General features: G+C 37.5%; 4 protein-coding genes across 5 annotated transcripts; all 4 read left to right on the forward strand.

The window, feature by feature from the left end:
• Window positions 1–14: 14 nt before the first annotated feature.
• LOC111433910 (homeobox-DDT domain protein RLT1-like) lies at window positions 15–12,357 on the forward strand. Of its 2 annotated transcripts, XM_023071180.1 has the most exons (19): window positions 15–630; window positions 738–1,184; window positions 2,900–2,973; window positions 3,902–4,012; window positions 4,118–4,276; window positions 4,397–4,486; window positions 4,632–4,796; window positions 4,896–5,118; window positions 5,599–5,699; window positions 6,297–6,383; window positions 6,468–6,620; window positions 6,714–6,866; window positions 7,330–7,539; window positions 7,632–8,300; window positions 8,385–8,906; window positions 9,384–10,016; window positions 10,136–10,237; window positions 10,789–11,052; window positions 11,197–12,357. In XM_023071180.1, exons 1-19 carry the CDS (start codon window positions 483–485, stop codon window positions 11,983–11,985), a joined length of 5,100 nt encoding a protein of 1,699 aa, XP_022926948.1. In that variant the 5' UTR covers window positions 15–482; the 3' UTR covers window positions 11,986–12,357. The 2 variants fall into 2 exon arrangements, with proteins under 2 accessions (XP_022926948.1, XP_022926947.1); XM_023071179.1 differs by having other exon boundaries at window positions 3,902–4,276.
• Window positions 12,358–12,592: 235 nt separating this feature from the next.
• On the forward strand, window positions 12,593–13,242 carry LOC111433914. The gene has a single exon (XM_023071186.1). It carries the CDS (start codon window positions 12,720–12,722, stop codon window positions 13,182–13,184), a length of 465 nt encoding a protein of 154 aa, XP_022926954.1. The 5' UTR covers window positions 12,593–12,719; the 3' UTR covers window positions 13,185–13,242.
• A 2,017-nt stretch (window positions 13,243–15,259) lies between these two features.
• Window positions 15,260–16,382, forward strand: LOC111433831 (protein E6). The gene has a single exon (XM_023071067.1). It carries the CDS (start codon window positions 15,336–15,338, stop codon window positions 16,185–16,187), a length of 852 nt encoding a protein of 283 aa, XP_022926835.1. The 5' UTR covers window positions 15,260–15,335; the 3' UTR covers window positions 16,188–16,382.
• A 1,031-nt stretch (window positions 16,383–17,413) lies between these two features.
• Window positions 17,414–18,584, forward strand: LOC111433832. Its single transcript, XM_023071068.1, has 3 exons — window positions 17,414–17,768; window positions 17,843–18,004; window positions 18,146–18,584. Exons 1-3 carry the CDS (start codon window positions 17,595–17,597, stop codon window positions 18,383–18,385), a joined length of 576 nt encoding a protein of 191 aa, XP_022926836.1. The 5' UTR covers window positions 17,414–17,594; the 3' UTR covers window positions 18,386–18,584.
• The last annotated feature ends 3,094 nt before the right edge of the window (window positions 18,585–21,678 follow it).

The following is a 21,678-nucleotide window of genomic DNA, read 5'->3' on the forward strand; positions in this document are numbered from 1 at the left end:
GAGAAGAATCACATGGGAGGGGGAAGGGAGATGGTGGTGGTGGTAAATTAAAAAAGAAAAAAGAAAAGTGTTGCTCGACTTTGATTCATTAAAAAGCGTTTTTTTTAAAATAAGGAATTAAAGAAATTAAGGAGAATTATGGAAGGTTGGATTAGAGTGAGAGAAGAGTGTTGGTTAATTGATCCTGAATTCGCCTTTTCCTATAACTTCTTCTTCTTTTCTAATCGTTTATTATTCTTTTGTTGGTATTGTTATTGTTGTTGTTATTCGATGATGATAATTCTTCTATACTGCTTTTCTGTTCCTTGACTATTACGGTATTTAGGTTAAGTGAGGGAAACGCAAATTCGAAGTTCCGTTGCTGTGGGCTTTTCAATTTTGTATTGGAAGAGTGTTCTTGGTTTTTGGGTTTTGATTCTAGGGTTTGGGTGTTCTTCTGTGTTTTCTTCTATTCTTTTCTCCGATCTTCACCTTCTAATTCGATGGAAGCTGCTGCTTCCGACGGCGGAAATCACAACCTGAATAATGATAATATTAACAAAATTAGTAACTCAAGTGAGGGTCTTAGCAGGCCCAAGCGCCAGATGAAGACTCCATTTCAGCTGGAAACCCTCGAGAAGGCCTTTGCTTGTTCGTTCACAAACCTTTCCTCTTGTTTTTTCTATTTTTTTTTTTATAATTATTATTATTTTGCTTTCTCGCGTTTTGATTTTGTTGTGTTTCGTTGATTTGATCAGTGGAGACATATCCATCAGAGTCGACAAGGGCTGAGCTGTCGGAGAAATTGGGGCTCACCGATCGGCAATTGCAGATGTGGTTTTGTCACAGGAGGTTGAAAGACAAGAAGGAACCGGCGAAGAAACCACGAAATGTGGTACCGGCGTTGCCTGATTCTCCCATTGACGAATTGAGAGTGGTAGCCGAGCCGGGTAGTGATTACGCTTCAGGGTCGGGCTCGGGTTCAAGTCCATTCGGTGATGTTGGGCTGCGTAATGTGGCGTCTGGAAGTGGTGGAGAAGATATGCCGATGACGAGAAGGTATTACGAACCTTCAAGGTCCATTATGGAACTTAGAGCCATTGCTTGTGTGGAGTCGCAGTTAGGCGAGCCATTGAGGGAGGACGGACCTATTATTGGGATTGAATTTGATTCATTACCACCTGATGCTTTCGGAGCACCTCTAGGTATTGCTGATATTATTATTTTATTCTTATTAAACCATTCTTCTTTTCCGACTGCTTGTAGATGGACGTTAAAACATTCATATGAATAAAGAGGAGTTACTTACAGAACTTCAATTTGCATCAATCATGGATCGGAGTGCACAATGAGGACCAAGAGAAGAAGCACACGTTTTATTTTCTTGTTTCAGTCTAGATTTTTAGTATTGGTTTAATTGTTTTTAATCCTACTTAGGATGCATTTAAGTATTAGCTATGATATTGCAGTACGTTTAGCTGATCTTCCATTAACGTAGCCCCTCCGATGTTTTTGTTAGTCAAGTATCAGCTTGATAAGCAATGACGATGAAGCACCAGAATTTGAAGTTCGAGTTGTAATTAGGAGATCTTGATCGAGGATTTGCTTCAAGTTCTCCAAGCATTTTATGAAAGGGTCCTCGTTGATTCATTTATGAATGAAACCTTTATTTCCCCTCTGCAAAGAAGTCTGAGACATCTTATTGGAAGGATTCCAGGCTGACTAGTTTAGTTACTGGCCTTTATAAGCTTGTTTCTATCGAGGTGGCCAAGATATTGAGGTTGGTGTGGTGCGAGTTGCCTCTGTGGATTGGAGATACATTCTTGATCAAGTTTTCACTATTGAGAAGGCTATTGAGGATTGTTGATCTTATAAACAAGAGTGGGCTACTTCCATAATTTATATTTGAAAGACCTATGATTATGTGGAATAGGAATTTCTTAACAAGGTCCTTCTGGAAAGATGTCTTGGGCACAATGGCATTTTTGGGTAGGTGATTGCTTGAAATTGATTTAGTTTCATTCCTTGTCAATAGTATCCTGAGGGAAAAAGTATCGCTACCTGAAGAAAACTATAAATTGGATAGGAGTATTCGAGGATGGAGAGCCTTATAATATGGTCAATTGGAGTGATGTATAGAAAGGGGTGAGCTTAAGAGGTCTGTTGTTGGGAACCCAGTAAAAAAGAACAGTGCTTTCTTGGCTTAATGGTTTCAGTGTTTTCCTTTAGAACCTGGTTCTTGTGGTATGAGGTAATTGTGACTTGTTCATATGGTTATTAACTTGCTGGTGGGGGACTTCTTAGGTGGTGCGTAGTGGAACTCTTGGAAAAAGTAGTATCCCAAACGGTCTCTCTATGTTAGATAGGTCGTTTTTCTTCTCTCTTTTTTTTCTTTAAGATAGGAATCATTTGTTGTGGCTTCATCCCTTTTTTGTTCTTGTGTGAGGGGCACTACAGGAAAGCTTTTGGTGTTTGCTTAGTCCCTTTCAAAAAATATAAGAAAAAATTAAGAAGTGTTTTGAGCTAGTTAAAAGCACTTCTCTCTAGTCCAAATGTGATGCAAGTGACACTCTTATTGAGCTTAGTATTTTGTTTTTTACTCGCATAAATACTGCCTACCATCTGATGCTGTAAAGTTGATTTGTGGTTTTGATTTATTCGAAGATAAATTTTTTTCCATAAAATTGTTTATTTAATGGATAAAAACTGCTTGAAAAGAATTACTTGGATTATTTTATTTATTCAAATATATCTCAGAAACCTATTTTGTTTGCATTAGTCGTACTCTACTATGATCAGGTTTTCTCCTAGTATGTTGTTATCTTCTTGAGTATGACACTATGACTTGATGCTAGATTACAACAGTATTCTTGATGATAATAGTATTGTGCTGAACATTGTGTTACTTGTGATTAAACAGTGGCTGAACAGCAGAAGCGATCTGGACATTTGTATGGGGACAAATATGATCAACGGGATGCAAAATCAAATAAAGTTAGTCTATTTTGTTAATTGAATATGGTGTTCCACTGTACTTTAGCATTTCTACCCAATGGTGACATACTGATTCATCCTGATCTAAACCTTTCCTTATAATTTTTCTAGTCTCGCTGTCTCGATTATTCATGATGTTAAGTTTTTTGATTTATAAAATTTTCTGTTGGGCACTTCACCAAAGGTCCTCACTTTTCTTTCCCCTCGCATTGATGCTCTAGAGAGTTGCTTCGGCATGTCTTTGTGCTTTATAACACATTTTGAAGTTTTACTATGTTGCCCCTAATTGCTACCGTAGTGAGCCCTTTTAAGTAAAATTTTATCATGGATGTATATGTACATACATCTATATCTCTAACTATCTATATCTTTATATATAATATTTGTTAAGAAAAATGAAAAAAATTACACATGCAAATACAATTAGTCCACCTCAAAAGGAGCTTAAATACAGGCAACGGAAACCAAAGATAATAGTGATAAGAAAGGGCTCTAATTTGACCTGGGATTATTACAAAACTCCATGGTAACGTACATCCAAAGGGTAGTGTTGTAGGCAACACATCCCTGAAAAAGAAAAACTCAACCCCTTAAATATTATCAAGCTAAACAATCCACAATGTGATAGCAAGAGAGGTTGTCCTCCATCAGGCTCTTCCAACAGTGGGGTCGGTTCTTCCTTGTAAACAGCAGGTAAGACACCACCTCCAAACAACTAGTGCAAAAAATCACTATAGAAGGTGCAGAGAGAATTCCTTAATGAAGATTATATGCCAGCCTGATCATTATCAAATACAGATGTTTTATTGAGTTAATATAATCATTGAATATTATACAACTTGAGTTAACATAGTTACAATTGGAAATGATTTTACTTGTGTATCTACTTCTGGTTTATCATGTTGAAATGGACTGAATTCTTGTGCAGGCAACTGCAAGGGCATTCCCGGAATATTCATTTATGCCAGACCAGTCTAGAATTAGAGCTGATGCTTATGGACCAGTTGCCCAATCACATTATCCAGATTCATTAGTCGAGGTTTCAGCAGCCAGGACTCCATCATTTTTGCTTGGTCGTGAACAGTTGAATAGGAGCCATAATTATCATGGTCAGGTCTCAAGGGTTCGTCTTCTGTCTCAACAGGAGCAGCAAGGAGTTGCAGTTCCATCTCCTGCCGATGATAACACATTTGTTCCTGCAAGTATCAGGAATCCAATTGTTGCACAAGAAGATTCGTATATGTTACCTGATGGGCAAGTTTTCCCAAATGATGTCATCATTAGGATGGAAAGAAAACGCAAGGTATTCCCCAAGCATTCAAAAGATGCTGGGATACTTCCTTTTTTTTGGGGGGGGAGGGGGGTGTGTGTGGAGGGATTGTAGAGTTTGAATTATCTTATTTCTTACTGTTTCTTTCTGTAGAGTGAAGAAGCTCGTCTGAACAAAGAAGCTGAAGCCCATGAGATAAGAATGCGAAAAGAGCTTGAGAAACAAGACAATTTGAGGAAAAAGGTTTAATTTGTTGTTTAATTTATTTTAAATAATTATTAGTTTTCTTTTATAATAAAAGAAACTATGTTTACAATATGTATGCTGCTTTACTAAGAAAACTGAAAGAAACTTCTCTTCGAAAAACAATGAATTTTATTTCTGGCAGAGTGAAGAGCGAATGAGGAAAGAAATGGAAAAGCAAGATCGTGAAAGAAGGAAAGAAGAGGAGAGGTTACAGCGAGAAAAACAGCGAGAAGTAGAAAGGTTGAAGCGTGAGGAAAGACGTGAACTTGAACGGAGGGAAAAGTTTCTGCAGAGGGAGTATTTGAAGGTAGGTTAAAAGGGTTCTTCTCAGCTTCTAGGTTCTTAAGGAAACTACTATAATAGGTAATAGGTTATCCTTGCTCACCATCATTTACTTCAACTTTAGGCTGAGAAGAGGAGGCAAAAAGAAGCTATTCGCAAGGAAAAGGAAGCAGTGAGACGCAAAGCTGCTATTGAGAAGGCTACTGCACGTAGAATTGCTCGTGAGTCTATGGAACTTATTGAGGATGAACAGCTTGAACTGATGGAAATTGCAGCTGCAAACAAAGGATTATCCTCCATATTAAGTCTTGATCATGACACTTTGCAGAATCTCGAATCTTTCCGAGGTTTGCATTGTTTTTGAGTTGCAACCTATTTTAGATATTACTATCCTTTGAGCTTTCTAACTTCAAGTATTGTAAGATTAGGTGGTACTTGGTAGTCAGTCCTGTGAGCTCAATGCCGATGCTTGTTTGCTAGTTCAAGTACTTAGTACTCATTAAGTAAAAAAATAAGAACAGATCCTTCATGTCAATTCCATTCCCTCTATTTCTTTGTATGTCCAAATGAGTAAAGTATATATTCAAATCCCAATTTATTTTTATTTTTTAAACTAGGCTACCTATTAGTTCATCAAAATGACAAATCAGGTTACTCCTGTTACCCTTGTACCAAACAGTTTTTATTCTGATGATAAGATGCTTTTAGGACTCCTGTTCTTGTTTGCTTTGGTTATCTTATTAGTGTTGTTATTGTCATCATTATCATTATTGATATTACTATTTTGTAGTTTTCTGAATCTTACAGTCAGCACATATTATTTTCAGATTATCTAGGTGCATTTCCACCCAAGTCTGTGCAATTGAAAAAACCTTTCAGCATTCAGCCTTGGATCAATTCAGAGGAGAACATTGGTAACCTTCTCATGGTAGATCTCAAAGCCTCCTTCTTTGTATAGTTCAACGAGCATTTTAAGAGTTATGGTAGTTCTGTTGCCTCATGATGACTTTTATTTTTGAGCTGTTGAAGGTTACTTCTACATCTTTGCTTTTGTAAATGCACTTCCAATTTTTTTAGAATATGAATTTTCTGAGTCATTCACTTGTATGCATCCCTTAAATTTAAGAGTAACATGATCACTGTTAAATGCTCTTACCATATTCTCTTAAAATACATAATTGTAAAGTTGCCACAATTTGTTCTTTAGAAAGTTTTGGAGTTTTATATCTTCATTTAATTCCTAATTAATTTGTCCTGGATCAAGGATGTAATTTGATTACACATTGTGCATTGACATATCAGTTATTTCCAAGATGTTGTCAATTCCCTGATACCACTTTAAGTTTTTTTTTTTTTTGGTTCTGTGCTTCATACAACTTGTAGTTCATTTTGCATCCATTTTACTTTATCTTATTAGCATTTGTTCTGGAAAGTGGCAATTGGAAAAACTTTTCCAGTCTGGATGCTGTAACATCTTTTTGAAAGGAAAATTGGACACCTAAATATATTGCATTTTTTTTTCCAGGTCTGGAGATTTTTTATTACATTTTCTGATGTTCTAGAGCTATGGCCCTTTACTCTTGATGAGTTTGTTCAAGCTCTTCATGACTATGTAAGTTCTCATTAGGACATTTTCTACCCAACAAAATAATTGAAGTTTGCTTCTTTTTGAACCGCTTCTTAAATTCAATCCTAGGATTCAAGATTACTGGGTGAGATTCACATTTGTCTTCTGAGACTGATTGTAAAAGATATTGAAGATGTTGCAAGAACACCTTCTGCAGGATTGGGAATGAATCAGATTGGTGTTGCCAACACTGGAGGTGGACATCCACAAATTGTTGAAGGGGTAATCACTTTGAATAATACAAATAATTTGCATATTTACGATGGTTCCTTTTGTGTTTGATCAGAACCGTCTGACATTTATTTTTTGTGTCAGGCATATGCGTGGGGGTTTGACATTTGCAACTGGCAGAAACATTTAAACCCATTAACATGGCCTGAAATATTTCGACAACTAGCATTATCAGCTGGATTCGGACCTCAGTTAAAGAGGAGTTTGGCATGGTCTGAAATGCGTAGCAATGATGAGGTCTATTTTTTTAATTCTTTTTCAATGAGCAATTTCTCTATGTAACAGAACTCTCTAATTTTTGTAATTCATTGCCAGAAATTCATTGCCCTTAAGTGGCAATGTCAGCAAGCATGTAGGGGGATGCTAATGTAAATAGTGGAGGGGCTTTTATTTTCAATTATACTGTTAGCACTAAAAAATCTTGATAGATCTGTTGCGTATGCTACAAGTTCTGGATTCCAAGGCCACACCTGTTCATAAATATCCCTCCTCCCACATTATTAATAATTTGGACCTTCCTTTAGTACATGCATGAATTTTCTTATGTATTGAATCAGTCTCTATTGAATAATTTGGACCTTCCTTTAGTACATGCATGGATTTTCTTATGTATTGAATCAGTCTCTATTGAATAATTTGGACCTTCCTTTAGTAACTTTTAAACTGTCGATGTTCTTATTGAATTTGTCTTGATTTGTAGGCTAAATGTGGTGAGGATGTAGTTTCTACTCTTCGCAATGGTTCAGCAGCTGAAAATGCATTTTCTATAATGCAAGAGAAGGGTTTGTTAGCTCCTCGAAGATCTAGGCATCGGCTCACTCCTGGAACTGTCAAATTTGCTGCTTTCCATGTCCTTTCACTAGAAGGCAGTGAGGGGTTAACAGTACTAGAACTTGCAGAGAAGATACAGGTGAGCATAATATTTTTGTTGACTGAGAATTTTGATACTGCTTTTAGCTTGCTAATTTTAATAAGAAACTTACGCATAAGTCAATTGCATAGAGATCTGGACTTAGAGATCTATCTACAAGCAGAACACCAGAGGCTTCTATTTCTGTTGCTTTGACGAGGGATACTAAGCTTTTTGAAAGAATAGCTCCTTCTACATATCGTGTACGAGCTCCCTATAGGAAGGATCCAGATGATGCCGAGGACTTGCTTTCAGTAGCCAGAAAGAAGATTCAGGTATTCCAGAATGGGTTTTTGGCTGGAGAAGATGCTGATGATGTTGAAAGAGACGAAGAATCTGAATGTGATGATGTTGATGAAGATCCTGAAGTTGATGATGGAGCGACGACATCTTTGATGAATGAAGATGTTAGCAAAGGAGATGCTAACCTGAGAGTTGAGAATGAAAACTCATGTCATGATATTGATGGAAATCCACAAAATGAGATTGCCAAAAATATACCATCGTCTCCCCTAAGTGGCTCCAAGGACACAAAATATTTAAATATACCTACAGAGCAACATGCTGCTGTTGATGGGACTACTGTTACTGATCTTGATCAAGAAAATATGGAGATTGATGAGAGCAAGGAAGGTGAATCATGGATTCAAGGACTTACAGAAGGTGAATATCATGATCTTAGTGTTGAGGAGCGGTTGAATGCCCTTATTGCCTTAACCAGCATCGCAAATGAAGGAAACTCAATTCGCCTTGTTCTTGAGGTAGTGTCACATCCAGTGTTGTATATGGAATTTATTCATGATATTTATTGGAGAATTTTGATTTTAATAATAATGGTTATATAGGATCGCTTGGAAGCCGCGAATGCTGTTAAGAAGCAAATGTTGGCTGAGGCTCAGATTGATAAATCTCGCCTGAAAGAAGAAATCATTACTAAATCAGATTTTCCAATTCACATTGTGAGCAAGGTGGAAACTGAACTCAATGGTTCCGCTATGGAGGATGGCCAAAGCCCTTTTCCTGTTGCTGACAATCAGAACAATGAAACAACCCTTTGCACTGCAGAAAACCTTGGTAGTGTGCCTAATGAGAGGGCTACTTTAGTGCCAGATTTTTTCCCAGTCCCAGATAACTTTTTGGCTCAACAATGTGGACATGCTTCAAAGAGGTCACGTTCACAGTTAAAATCTTATATTGCCCACAGAGCAGAAGAAATGTACACTTACAGGTCCTTGCCTCTAGGTCGAGATCGTAGGCGTAATCGATACTGGCAATTTGTTGCATCTTCTTCAAGCAATGATCCTGGTTCTGGGAGAATCTTTGTAGAAATGTATGATGGAAAATGGATGCTTATTGATTCTGAAGAGGTAGACATTTTGTTTTTTGTGGTGCTTAGTTTATCTTATATGAGGTCCTGTTTTTAAAGCATCTTTTTCCCATTTTTATTTAGAGGTGGACATACATTGCATACCCACTGTGTATTCAAAGCAATTAGTTGTTTCATACGTGCTTTTATCTTTTCTTTGTCATTTGATCAGATTAATCAATGCCAAAAAAAAAAGAAAAAAAAAGTAACTTGCCATCTAGTTTTGATTGTCGGGGTACTCTGAAATTTTTCCGTAGATGTACCGTATACCAGGTTTTGAGAGAAGGTTCTTTGTATTTTTATGTAGTAGTTAGGCATATGCTTTAGAACTTTTTCTTATAAGATTCTTTTTATCCATATAACTATATGTAACCTATTGCATCTCTCAAACAGCTGAATTTGGTGGTCAACCCTTTGTGTCTAGATTCCGACTTGCATTTTTTTACCTTTGCAATTAATTGGTCTCTCTTATTTGTAGGGCTTTGATGCTCTTTCAATGGCTTTGGACACACGTGGGGTTAGAGAATCACACCTACGCATAATGTTGCAAATGATAGAGACATCATTCAAGGAAAATGTTAGGAGGAATCTTCAGTGTGTCAATGTGATGGTTCAAAGTCGAATTACTCCTAAAAATGAAAACGATGAATCAAGCTCTAGTCCTGATTGCAATGCCAGTTTTAACAGTCCTAGCAGCACTGTTTGCGGTTTAAATTTGGATACAACGATAACATCATCTTCATTTAGAATTGAGCTCGGGAGAAATGAAAATGAAAAGAAGGCTGCATTTAAAAGGTATCAAGACTTGCAGAGGTGGATGTTAAGAGAGTGCTTTAGCACATCAACATTATGTGCCATGGAGTTTGGAGAAAAAAGGTGCACGCCGCTGTTGGACATTTGCGATTCTTGTCTGTGCTTGTTTGATTCTCAACATTCTCACTGCTCTTCGTGCCATCAAACTTATGGCACTAGTGAGAACGATACTAATTTTCTGGAACACGAATGTCACTGTACGAGGGAAAGGAAGTCTTACCATTGGGATACACATGCATTAGATGCATCTCTTCCCCTCAAAAGTAGATTGCTCAAGGCCCTCTTAGCTTTCATTGAGGTAAGAAATAACCATTAAGGCCATTTTCAACAGAATTCCTATTTCATTTTTAGATTTGGAGGCTCATGCCTGCACTTTAAGCTGCCTTGACCTCTACATTAGGAGTTTCTTTTTCACAGGTACATGTTCCTTCAGAAGCTTTTCAATTATTTTGGACAGAACATAGGAAAGATTGGGGTGTCAGGATGAAATTATCTTCAACTATTGAGGAGCTACTACAGGTATTTCTACGTTTTCAAGTGCTGAGCTTATATAAAGTTGTTATAAACCTCCAACCCTGGATCTTTTAAACTGTTGGGTATCTGTTTTATCCATAAACCCTCGTCCTCATATATCTGGGTTACTGACCGTCTTCCTCGCCTACTTCTCTCAACAGTTATTTGTTTTAACACTTGCTTGAACTAGCAGGAACTTGTTTTGTCGTTGCCAAGTTTTCCTTTTGATATCATTTAGATGCTTGAAATCGGTAGTTGATTGATTCTTCATTACTACACATGCCTTCTTATTATTGGTGCTGTTTGGCAAAAGAATGTGAATGCTCATGTAATACCTAGCCAGTGAACTTGGGAGTTAATATTTAATTTCTAGTTACATAGTTAATATGTATATTGCCGTATGCATCCCTGCTGTGTTCTAATATTTGTTCATCTTGTATCTGTATTTGAATCCAGAATCTGTTCATATCAAATCTGCTAATTGTTTCTAGATTTTTTGTTCTCACTATTCTTCGAATGGATGAAGCTTTAACCATTTATTTTGCTGAATTTTACAGATTTTGACCCTGTTTGAAAGTGTAATTAAGCGAGACTTCCTAAAATCAGACTTCACTACAACAGACGAACACCTGAGCTCATGTTCCATCTCTAGGAATGTTATACATGACGCAGCAGATATTGGGTCTGTTCTGACATTACCATGGATTCCACGGACTAGCGCAGCTGTTGCTTTAAGGCTTTGTGAGATAGATGTATCAATTTATTATATCGGGTGTGAGAAACCAGAGCCTGACCAGTATAAGGAAATCGGAGAACATGTAGTAAGTCATCTCTTCTCTTATTGCTTCTTTATTGCAGACGTTATAGTATCTATCATGAAATAAGTTGATACATGTTCTTTTTGTGTGCCTTGTTGCGGAAAGTGTATTATCATCCTTCGAAACTGATGACTTGTCTCTCTGCAGAACTTTCCCAGTAGATTTGTCCAGATTAAGAATGAAAACGAACTGGACTATGATGGTCTAATGAAGCAAGAAAACTTGGCTGATCCAAAAAGTTTAAGGAACAGCTACAAACGTGGTGGTCGAAGGAGTCGAGATCATGGACGTCGTAAAAGGTGGCAGAAAAAAGTTAATGGTTCCAAACCTAGCCGTGTTCGGCCAAATGTGAAGAGTAATGAGAAGATGAATGAAGAACAGCGGGAACTGGGGCAAGGAATGCAGGTTTTGGGGGTACGAGGTCCCCGTACTGTAAGGAAGCGAAGGGCTGAGAATAGCATTCCAGATGAAGGATTGTTGGGGCTGGTGCCTAGTAGTAGTACTCAGAATATAGATGAATCTCCAAAAGACTATATTGGGGAATGGGAGGATGAAAAAATGGATAGGTTCGTGGATATGGAAGATGATGAGAATGTGATGGAAGATGGAGAGAACGAAGAGGATGAAGAGAATGTAAACAACGTAGAACCAATGGACTCGGACGAGGATGCTCAGGAAGTTGGATATGAGCAAGGGAGTTGGGAGTATGGTATTGACAATGGCACCTCCAACAGATGGAATGGTGATTTAGGGGTGGCTAGTGATGAGGAGGATGTGGAGTTATCTGAGGACTACAATGGCACTGAAGAGGGGGGAAATGATTTTGGGGAGGAAGAGTTAGATGATGATACGAGCGTGGAGTCGGATTGTTCACCAAATAGGATAGGCAATAACGGTGGAAGAGAATCCCCTGTTTCCGACGATTATAGTGATTAAATACCGAGAGACACTTGAGAAAAGCTGCGTAGTTTTGAATACCCTTCACTAGCGGCTGAGTTTGTACAGGGGAAACAAAATAGAGCAGTATCCCCAAATATATTATAGTTTTAGAACCCCCTCGAGGGGCGGGCACCATGACTGGCATTACCTACAGGATCCCTACTCTAATTTATTGGTGGAAAATCAAGCGTTGTATCATTCCCTCTTAGAGTAACTATTTGATAATAAAAAAAAAATTGTAAAGTTATAGTTGTGGATACATGATGGTTCTACTAGGGGAAAACCATATAGCTCTTGTTTACATTGTAGAATCCTCGAAATTTTATAAGGCTCTGTTTTATTACTAACAAGTATTCTCTCTGTTTTATTGTTGGGATTCTTATCGGGATGCCATTTCATGGCAAGTTTCCTGTAAGCCTTCTTCAAATCATCGTCTTTGTCACTCTTATTTACCTGCAAAATCTTACAATAATCTTCACCCATGTGTTTCTCAACCTTTTCTGTTGTTCTGAGAGCCGTTGGGGCATAGAACAGTGGCAGACAGGGATGGGTCGGGAAGAACAAGAAGACTGGAAACTTCCAGGTGGAATTAGATGATTGATTTGGCCACTCTTGGGAAGCAAAGCTAATCGATCGAAGCTAAGCCATTAGCCCAACACCCAATTCTCCTGTTTTCGATCTCTCCCGTCTCCAATTTTGTCGGCGATTTCTCCATCTCTAATCCTTTTCAAATGGAAGAATCGCCGTGGCCACAAAAGCTTCAAGTCCTGACCCACATTCTGCTCTGCCCCACCACTGCGCCGCCGCTCGCTTCTCAATATTTCGTCGCTACCAAAATCCCCTGTTACCTCAATTGGGATTACCCCCCTCTCCTCTGCCCTAAACCTTCAATTTTCCCCTTTCCCTCTCTTCACCTTCAATGGGGTTTCTCTCTCTTCCTCAAAAGACTCTCCCGATTCGCCCTCCCTAAAACCTCCTGGCGATCCAAATGCCCTTTTCAACACCCTCCGCCACTGATTCTCGCTAAAGGCGTCGATCCCGCTCAGTGGGGCGATGAACAGAGGAGAACCTACGTGAGAATGAGGCTCAGAAGAAAGCGTCTGGGTAGCGATGTTCATCCCTTAATCCCAATTATAATTCCCAATATGTTGTTGTTTTCCCTTCTGCTATGGAATCCATTATCTTCCACTGATTGATAAATTATTGTACAACTCAGAAATTCTGGTCTAAATCCATTATTGTGGGCACTTATTTTGATTGATCGGCTCTTCTGGGTCGGATTCAGACTTCAAATTTGGGAAGAACTCATTAATGGGTGAAGGTAGAGTAGAGTAAATAGTGGTTATGAAAGCGATGGAGGAAACCAGATATAAAATGAGTGAAAATAAAGGATATTCCATTAATGCGAGTGGGTGGAAAGTAATTGAGGCTGAGAAATGTGGAAGAACAGAAACAATAATCGGGGAAGACAACAAAATGAATTCCGTAGAAATTTGGTCTCACGTTCTCGGCAGTATATAATCGCAACTGTGCACAGAAATAATTGGACTAAAAAACACAGAAAAGCTTTTAATTGGAGCTGCCATGGCGGAAGTACAAGGGCGGGCATAGTGATACTATAAATTCAATTAATTGTTTATTCAAATATTATTTTATCTTAATTACTTTACCCTTAGTTTCTTGTTTCACTTTATTCCTTATTTTCCCAACAAGAAACGCGCCCATATCAAACATTACATATTATTTAATGTCTATTAATTTCCAAACAACATCATTTTTATTATTAAAAAAAATTGCTGAATAAAATCACTCTCCGCTAATCACGCAGTGTGAGATTAATAGCTGTAATAAACTACTTAATTATATAATTAACAACTTTACCCAGTGTTATACTAATTTAAATTGGCATTAAACTCATAAACGCATTGGTTTCTCCACACCCTTATAAGAACCTACGATGAACTCAATATAAACATGTCTGTTAGGAAGACGTTTCCACACCAGAAATACAACACTGTTTGGTGTCAGGATTTGATACAATTTGGTTACAATTTTTTTTTTTGTAGTTCATAACATAATTTGGACTAATGCTTTGTTCACTGCGTCTGAAAAATCATTAGACACACAAATTTATTTTTAGAATACTAAAATTTAATTAAAAAAAATGGTAGAAAAACTAAGCCCACCCTGTGTTTTATTAATATTAAACAATCACAGGCATAATTTGAGGAGAAGGTGGAAAGAAAAATACAAAGTCACAAAATTTGTTGAGAATGAAACTTCGATTTACAAAGATATTGAGAAATTAGCGTTGAAATGGTGAAGAGAAGCGACCATAGTGAGCGGCATGGCATGTAAATGCGTGTGGTGGGTGTTGAAAAGGTCAATTTTTTAGGTGGTGGCCGCGGGAGTTTTGGGGCTATTATGCAACGCCAGTCGCGCAAGGCAAAGCGGGCCACGCCTACAGTCTGTTTGACAAATGACAGGGCCACCCATCCTACTCCTCTTCTGAATATGCCTTCAAATCCCACATGATCCTTCCACTAAATGCCATTCTTTTCCTTTGTCCCGCCCACTCCCACATTCCCGAATGCACAGTTTCTATCCCTAACATTTTTATATCTATCTCGATAATTAATGAGTTCTATTCAAATTTGACGATCGATAAAATAGTCAAAATTTAATCTAACACGTACCCGCCTCAATTTTAGGTACAGTTAATGGTCGTTGTGGCACAAAAATGAATGCTTTTTTAGTTATAGCTCCATTATTCAGATTCTAACATATTTTCAACACCCACCATCAATTGCTTGTACCCACTTTCCCCTCTAAAGAAGCCTATACAAATTATTTTTCCATCTTCATTTAAAATATACATTAATTGAGATACACAAAAGTCTAATGCTCTTTCTTCCCTCTAATTATTCATTTCAACTTTTGCTTTCAAGCGTAGCAAAAAGGAAATTACCCCACGGTTTAATAATTCTGTTTCCTTGATTTCATTTTTTTGTTTAAGTGTCTTACACGGCATAACTCAATCAATTAGATTGGGAAATCAATCTTTTCTTGATTATTAATCAAAGAATATTTGTACAAAGAAAAAAAAATTGCAACAATTCGAATCTTTAACATTTTGATAGAAAATTAAAGGTAATAAGTCCTAAAGGGTAACCAACACAACTATTTGAAATTTGACCATACGCACATGGACCTACTGAGTAGAACTGTGAAAGACATATTTGGAAAGGAGGTCTATAAAATAATGTCGCCTATCCCAACACTCCATCACTATACACACATCAACAGCCAAAGCTCTTATCTTCTTGATTTCAAGGGCAGAGGCATTCATGGCTTCCTCAACCAAGCTCCTTTCTCTTTTTCTTCTCAGTCTTTTCTTCATTCAAATCCATGGCAGAGAAAGCAACTTCTTCAGCAAAGTACCCAACAACAATGGCGAATCCCAAATCCCCAACAAAGTCGACCCTTTAACAAACTCAGAAAAAACCACCACCCCACAAGATCAAGACCCCAATTTTATCCCTCAAACCCAAGACAACGGCTATGGTCTCTACGGTCACGAATCCGGCCAATTCTCTCCTTCCGACGCTAAATTCTCCGATCCCAACGCTAGAACCGGCGGCCGACCATTTTCTACCACCACTACCTACGATGACGGCGAGAACAACTACAAAAGAAACGATGACGTTTCTTACAAATCTGAGTCAGAGGAGTACTACAACTACAACAACAATTACAACAACGACAATTTCCAAAACAGCAACTGGAAAAAACCGTACGAGAATTCGTTTTACTACAACAAGGATCTTTACGACAATCGACGACAAAGCTTCCAAAACACGCGCCTTTCTCGAAATGAATACGCAACAACAACAACAACAACTCCTTCATACGACGAGGAAAAATACAACGACGACAACAACAACAACAATTTCTACGCCAACAACCGCAACGACAATGAGAACAACGTGGCGCGACAAGGGATGAGCGACACGAGATTCATGGAGAACGGAAAGTACTTTTATGACCTCCACAGGGAGCCTCAGCATCAAAGCAGGTCGAGCAGAAATAATTTCAGAAACAACAACAACTACAACACGTACGAATATGGTAATTCCATGGGAAGGTATCAGAATGATGAGACAGAATTCCAAGAGGAATCCGATGAGTTCGTGCCATAAATGTCCGTCACCACTACTAAATTATCAAAATTATATATTTACTTGTGCATGGGAGTGTATGAACTGACTTCATATTTAATTCTGTTTCGTTCTCAAGCAAAGATCATATATAAATGTGGTAGCTTCTTCGTCTTTTGTTTTCTGGGTCTGCAAGAAATATATATATTTGATATACAAATGTTTTCCTTTCCATTATATCAATGCTAAGATCATACAAATTTAAACTAGAAACAGATACTTTGGGAAGGAGTTATTTAATTGAGTCATATGATACAATGAATGCATGTGGCCAAAATTGCAAAGTAATTTACAAGAAAACTTGATATGGGTTTGGTGGCCCATATTGCTCTACAAACACCTACTCAGAATTAAGGAGTGCCATAAATAAGTAGATAAGGAGACGATATCCGTGACTCCATTTTCGTCTTTTTTAAAAAACTGTTTGTATTCGCACAGATCAGATCAAATCATCATGTCTTTCTGTGAATCCTTTCGCCTACGAGGGAGATGAAAATTCACCAAAACCCCATTAAATGGGGCTGGGTTTTATTTGCCCAATTTGGAGAACATGGTGGCGGAAGGTGAGTGATAACTTCAGTGGGGCCGCCGGACAGGTACGGCGGTGGTCCATTATGGGCTCTTTTGGAAACAATAAAGTGAATTACCAAACATGTCCTTGATCACTATCCTAATAGAGCGTAGGTGATAGGTGGCCCAATACTAAAGGCCCATACTCTCAAATGAAATGGGCTGGAAACAGCCCAAAAGACACTGGGCCGAAAATATTATGATCCATGTGATGTTGTAAGCCTAACAAACTAATTTATGAGGAAGTCCCACGTGGCAGGCAATGTGAAAGTGATGAGCAACAAAATAATTATAGAATTAGCCCATCATTTTCCACCCCTACCTTCACCCTATGCTTCAAGCAAATTAGATGTTGACGTTATTATATGGATTGGAGTCTCCGGTCAATGCCAAGTCTTAATTTCATTAATTTCCCCTACTAAAGTAGATGATTCAATTTATATTTCTAAGATGCTTTGAATTTCCACTTTAGGAATTTCCTTGGAAAAATGTAGAAAATGTCCGGGATTCATTCAATATTACCGTAACCAAATTGATTTTTCAAACATAATCTATTTTTAAACTTTGATAAAAAATAAAAAGTAAAAACAGAATAATTATTGAAGGCATGAATGAAGAACTACTTGTTCAGGTGCATTTACTATTTCTGTGTGTTTGTGGCCTTTTAGACGCAATAGAATAAATGAGAGAGAGAGAGAGAGAGAGAGAGAGAGAGGCATACCCATTGGCATATACGAAGATTATGTGAACTTTGGTACCGAAATCAAGCCTGATTGTGATGTGTGACCGAGAATAAACTAACCCATTTTTCTTCACCAAATGGCTAATCCCTTCTTGAATCTGCAGAAGCCCCTCGTAATTATCACCTCTTCCTTCAGATTCGAATCCCCCAATTCATATAAAACCCTAAACCCCTCTGCAAATCCCCCAATTCATTTCCTACATCTTCCTTTTGCGTTCCGATTTCCAGAGCCGAAACCCATGGTTTCAGAGGTTAACCGACTGAACCACTAACATTGCTTCTTTAGCTTGGCTTTGTGGCTTTGATTTTGATGCTAATTTTGTAGGATCGAGACATGATCAATGGTTGGCCACTGGGACTCGAGGTTATGAACACCAGAGTTCGAATGGCAGACTCACAGAGGTTACCGCCCACGGATCCCTTCCCTACTTCGCACATTCCTTCAAGGAGTTTCTCCTCTTTGTCTTCCTCTGAACTCGACACCATGGTTCGTAAACTTATGATCTGCATTTCTTTTTTCAAATTAGAGTCGATGAACTTTCCATGATTGCAGCCAAACAGACCTCGTAATTAATTTATCTTTGACATTTACCTCTGTTTTGGCTTCTTCTCTTCCTGGTGTTGACAGTCCACGGCTTCGTTCTTCCAAGACCACAGCGTATCTCTCGGCCGGCTCATCGGAATAAGGCCGGGCGACAAGACGTGGTTGTACCTCCCGACGGACGAGAATGCGTGTGTATCGGTAAATTCCGCAAGCTTAGATACGAGGAAAACGAAGAGCGCTGAAATATCAGGCCGAATCTGCATTCCGATTCTGATCGGTATCATGTTGAAGATGATCAGAAGTCGAAGAAATTCGAGAAGTTGAAGAAGGAAACGAGATGAAGTGAAATTGGGCGAACGTAATTACAAATTGCGTCAGTTGTTTTTCTTTGCGAGTTTTGGAACATTGTTGATGGAAGACGTGGTTATAGGAAATCTGGAACTTCGTTGCTTGCTTCTGAATTCAATTTATCTGAAGAATCTGAATCAAAATTGAAAAGCGTTTAAGCTTTCCTTTTCCCGATCACTTTCCTGAGAAACAAACAGAAACGAGATACCCAGATTTAATCCAAAAGAATCTGGATTTAGTGTCAAGAATAAAGATTAAATTTAATTAAATAAAATTTTAAAATATGTTTATAATTTTGTGAAATTATAATATTATTTAATTAATTTCATAATATCACAGCAATAGTAAAGAACAATTGAAAGTAAAAATTATAGAAATAAAAATGATTGAAGGGTTAATTAATCCAAGGGTTTAATAGTAATTATATACCTCGGCATCCAAATATCTGTACGTACGGTACAGGCGCATACACACGGGTGCAAAACGCATGAGGCCTTAAACCTCCAGAAAACCCCCAACAAAGAGCTTTCAGAATTCCTTTGCCAAACCAGGAACCATGTCCTCCGCCGCTGCCATGGCTGCTAGGTCAGCCCCCAACAAAGAGTTTCGATGGAACTTCTATGCTATTTCGATTTTGTTATGCGTCTGATGAATTTGTGTTGCGAAGGTTTCCTGTTGAGGTGAGTTGCCGTGTGGAATCGTTGCTTCCTTACCACTCTGCTACTGCCTCTGCATTGTTTACGTCTATGCTTTGCATCTCTTGTAGGAGCTACGGTTGGACCCCTGAAGGTATTTCCTAGATATTATAGCCTAAACTTTCTATTAAATACCTGATTGCTTTTTCTTTTTTTTCTTTTTTATTTTATTTTATTGATCGAGTGTTCCTTCTTGTGCTACTTGGCTTTAGCTCTGTGTGTTGGTGATTCTACGTCCCGTTAATGGATAATAAGTTAGTTGGTTCTTATGGTTCTCTGTGTGTTGGGGTTATATTTAGGTGCATTAAAAAGTGCGGTTGCGTTTTTGGTGTTCATTGAAATTTTGAAAGAACATTTTTGTTCGTCCGGCTGTGAATTTATTGTTCACATTTTCATCGGCCCATCTTTTACTCGCTTGTTATATATTAAGCTTTTCTTCTTTGGTATTACCGTCTAGTCATTGTCTGGATTTTTAACCAACATAGTTTAAAGGGCTCAATCTTGATTGTTTATTCAGGCTGTTGAATTAATATTATACCATAATAATGAGAATAGCTTTGTAGGTCAAGTTAGCTCTGAATTTATTTTTCTTTGCTCATTGATGGCATTAATTTTAGTAACATGACAAGATGCTATTGATTTCTTCTACCACTCAGATTGCATTGATGATGTATGATGAATGTCGATGGTTCAAGCACTTGCCCTCTAAAGACAATATGCTGAAATAAAGTCATGTATTGCTTGTTTTTCATGCCCAAGTAGTTCAGTGACATTGAGTTAGTAGGAAGAAACAAGCTCATAACTGGGTTTGTGTAGGTTGATATTCATGTTGGTGAGGCAAAATTTTGTTAAAATTCTCACTACCGATGACAGTTACCATCCTTGAGTTGTCCCTACTGAATGTTCTTTCTCTTGAAGTTTTTGGGACTTTACATGAGTTCATATCCATTCATTATTACTTTCTATAAAATGGTGTTATTACATCATAGTCACCCCTGAAAAGTGAAACTACTACATTTGTGTTTATGTTGTAGATTCTTGAATGATGAATGCTCTGCTATTGAGCAGGACTTACCTAAGGTAATCAATTCTAGGTTAGCATCCAAGTCTTCCTCCTATAACTAAAAGAATCATTATAAAGTATGATACAAACGTTCACAACATTGAAATTTTAATGTGGCATGCACAAATGGATCCAATAGATTACAGAGTGCAGTTGAAATGAGTCATACTGCTAGGAGAATTCAAAGGGGAATAGGTTTTGGGTTTGTAAAACATATAGATGGTCCTAAGCTGGTAACTTCTTGAAACATAATTTCATGTAGCTAGTTTACAGGTATCTTGAACTATATCAAAGAATGGGTTTACATTTTTAGAAATGAATTTATTGGGCCTTTAGCTGTTCCTATGACCGATACCTTGTGGCCATTACTTTTCATGATGGTCTTTATATTCATTGAAATATGCTGCCAGCCTCCCTTTAGTTCCATCCCCATCTTCAATCTCATTGTCTAAAGTAGGTTTCATACAATTTCAACAATGTAACCTTGCATCCATCGTCGATCTTTTCCCCCTTGTATATCTAATTCAACATGTTTCTTTCTCTAGGATCGTGAGAGATTGCTCATTGCTGAACTTAGCGACTTACTCATTTCCAAGCAGGAGGATAACTATGTACATGTTTGTTCATCATGATGTTTTAGGTATAAAAATTGAAGTTTAGAATAGTTGGCTGTGCCGTTTCTTAGACAATGTTTATAATCTATCTACATTTCCCCTTTTTGCTGTACTGTAGGTGGATGATTACTGCGTGTTGAGATGCAGTTCATCGATCATAGTAACTGTAAGATTTTCTTTTATTTTTTTTAATTTTTTATTAAGATGATACGTAACTTTGGTGGCCCTCTATTTTGAGTATTTAAGAGCTAAAAATAGAAAATTGTAAAAGCTGTTAATGATGATCTATTTTTGTCATTCTAAAAATAGAAATCAGTCTTAGTTTGATTTTTGTTTTTGGAACAAATTTTTTTTTTATTATTGTTCGTAATTTTTAGAACAATGAAAAAGAAAAGTCGACTCAGATTTAACGTAGAAAATACTTTTTAATGGTTAAAAGCGGAGGACCTCTCACTTGGAGAAAGATGAGCAATATCTAAATTAATTGAATTTTATTTAATTAAAAAAAAATGATAAAAACGCTTTTTTTTTCTTTCTTTCGACAAGCCCTTGTACTTCTAAAATATCTACAACTTAAAAAAAATAATTAATATAGGTGAATTTATGGCAAATTGTTAAAGTATCTAATTTTATTTTAAGTGGGGATTGAGATTGTGAATGGGTCGAAGAAGATAATTAATCCATCCCCATAAGAGTAAGGAACAATATCAATTTTTGTGGACAGATAATATTTATTAGTTGTGAGTTTGAGCCGTTATAAACTCTAATTGGCTTACACAATATCTACTAGCTTGTAACAGGTAACAAGCTGATACAATATTTACTAATGATGAGTTGCTCTCACGGAAACCATGTTGTTATAAGCCCCATAGAAGCCGTGCTAATTAGCTGACACAA

The sequence above is a fragment of the Cucurbita moschata genome, unplaced genomic scaffold (genome assembly GCF_002738365.1).
Source record: "Cucurbita moschata cultivar Rifu unplaced genomic scaffold, Cmos_1.0 Cmo_Scf00043, whole genome shotgun sequence".
Lineage (NCBI taxonomy): Eukaryota > Viridiplantae > Streptophyta > Magnoliopsida > Cucurbitales > Cucurbitaceae > Cucurbita > Cucurbita moschata.

Coding starts and splice junctions, on each gene's coding strand:
- LOC111433910 (XM_023071179.1), top strand. CDS start 483: ATGGAAGCTGCTGCTTCCGACGGCGGAAATCACAACCTGAATAATGAT. Junction 1,185..2,899: donor TGCTTTCGGAGCACCTCTAG/GTATTGCTGATA, acceptor GTGATTAAACAG/TGGCTGAACAGCAGAAGCGA. Junction 10,017..10,135: donor CCCTCTTAGCTTTCATTGAG/GTAAGAAATAAC, acceptor TCTTTTTCACAG/GTACATGTTCCTTCAGAAGC.
- LOC111433914 (XM_023071186.1), top strand. CDS start 12,720: ATGGAAGAATCGCCGTGGCCACAAAAGCTTCAAGTCCTGACCCACATT.
- LOC111433831 (XM_023071067.1), top strand. CDS start 15,336: ATGGCTTCCTCAACCAAGCTCCTTTCTCTTTTTCTTCTCAGTCTTTTC.
- LOC111433832 (XM_023071068.1), top strand. CDS start 17,595: ATGGCTAATCCCTTCTTGAATCTGCAGAAGCCCCTCGTAATTATCACC. Junction 17,769..17,842: donor CGAAACCCATGGTTTCAGAG/GTTAACCGACTG, acceptor CTAATTTTGTAG/GATCGAGACATGATCAATGG. Junction 18,005..18,145: donor CCTCTGAACTCGACACCATG/GTTCGTAAACTT, acceptor TGGTGTTGACAG/TCCACGGCTTCGTTCTTCCA.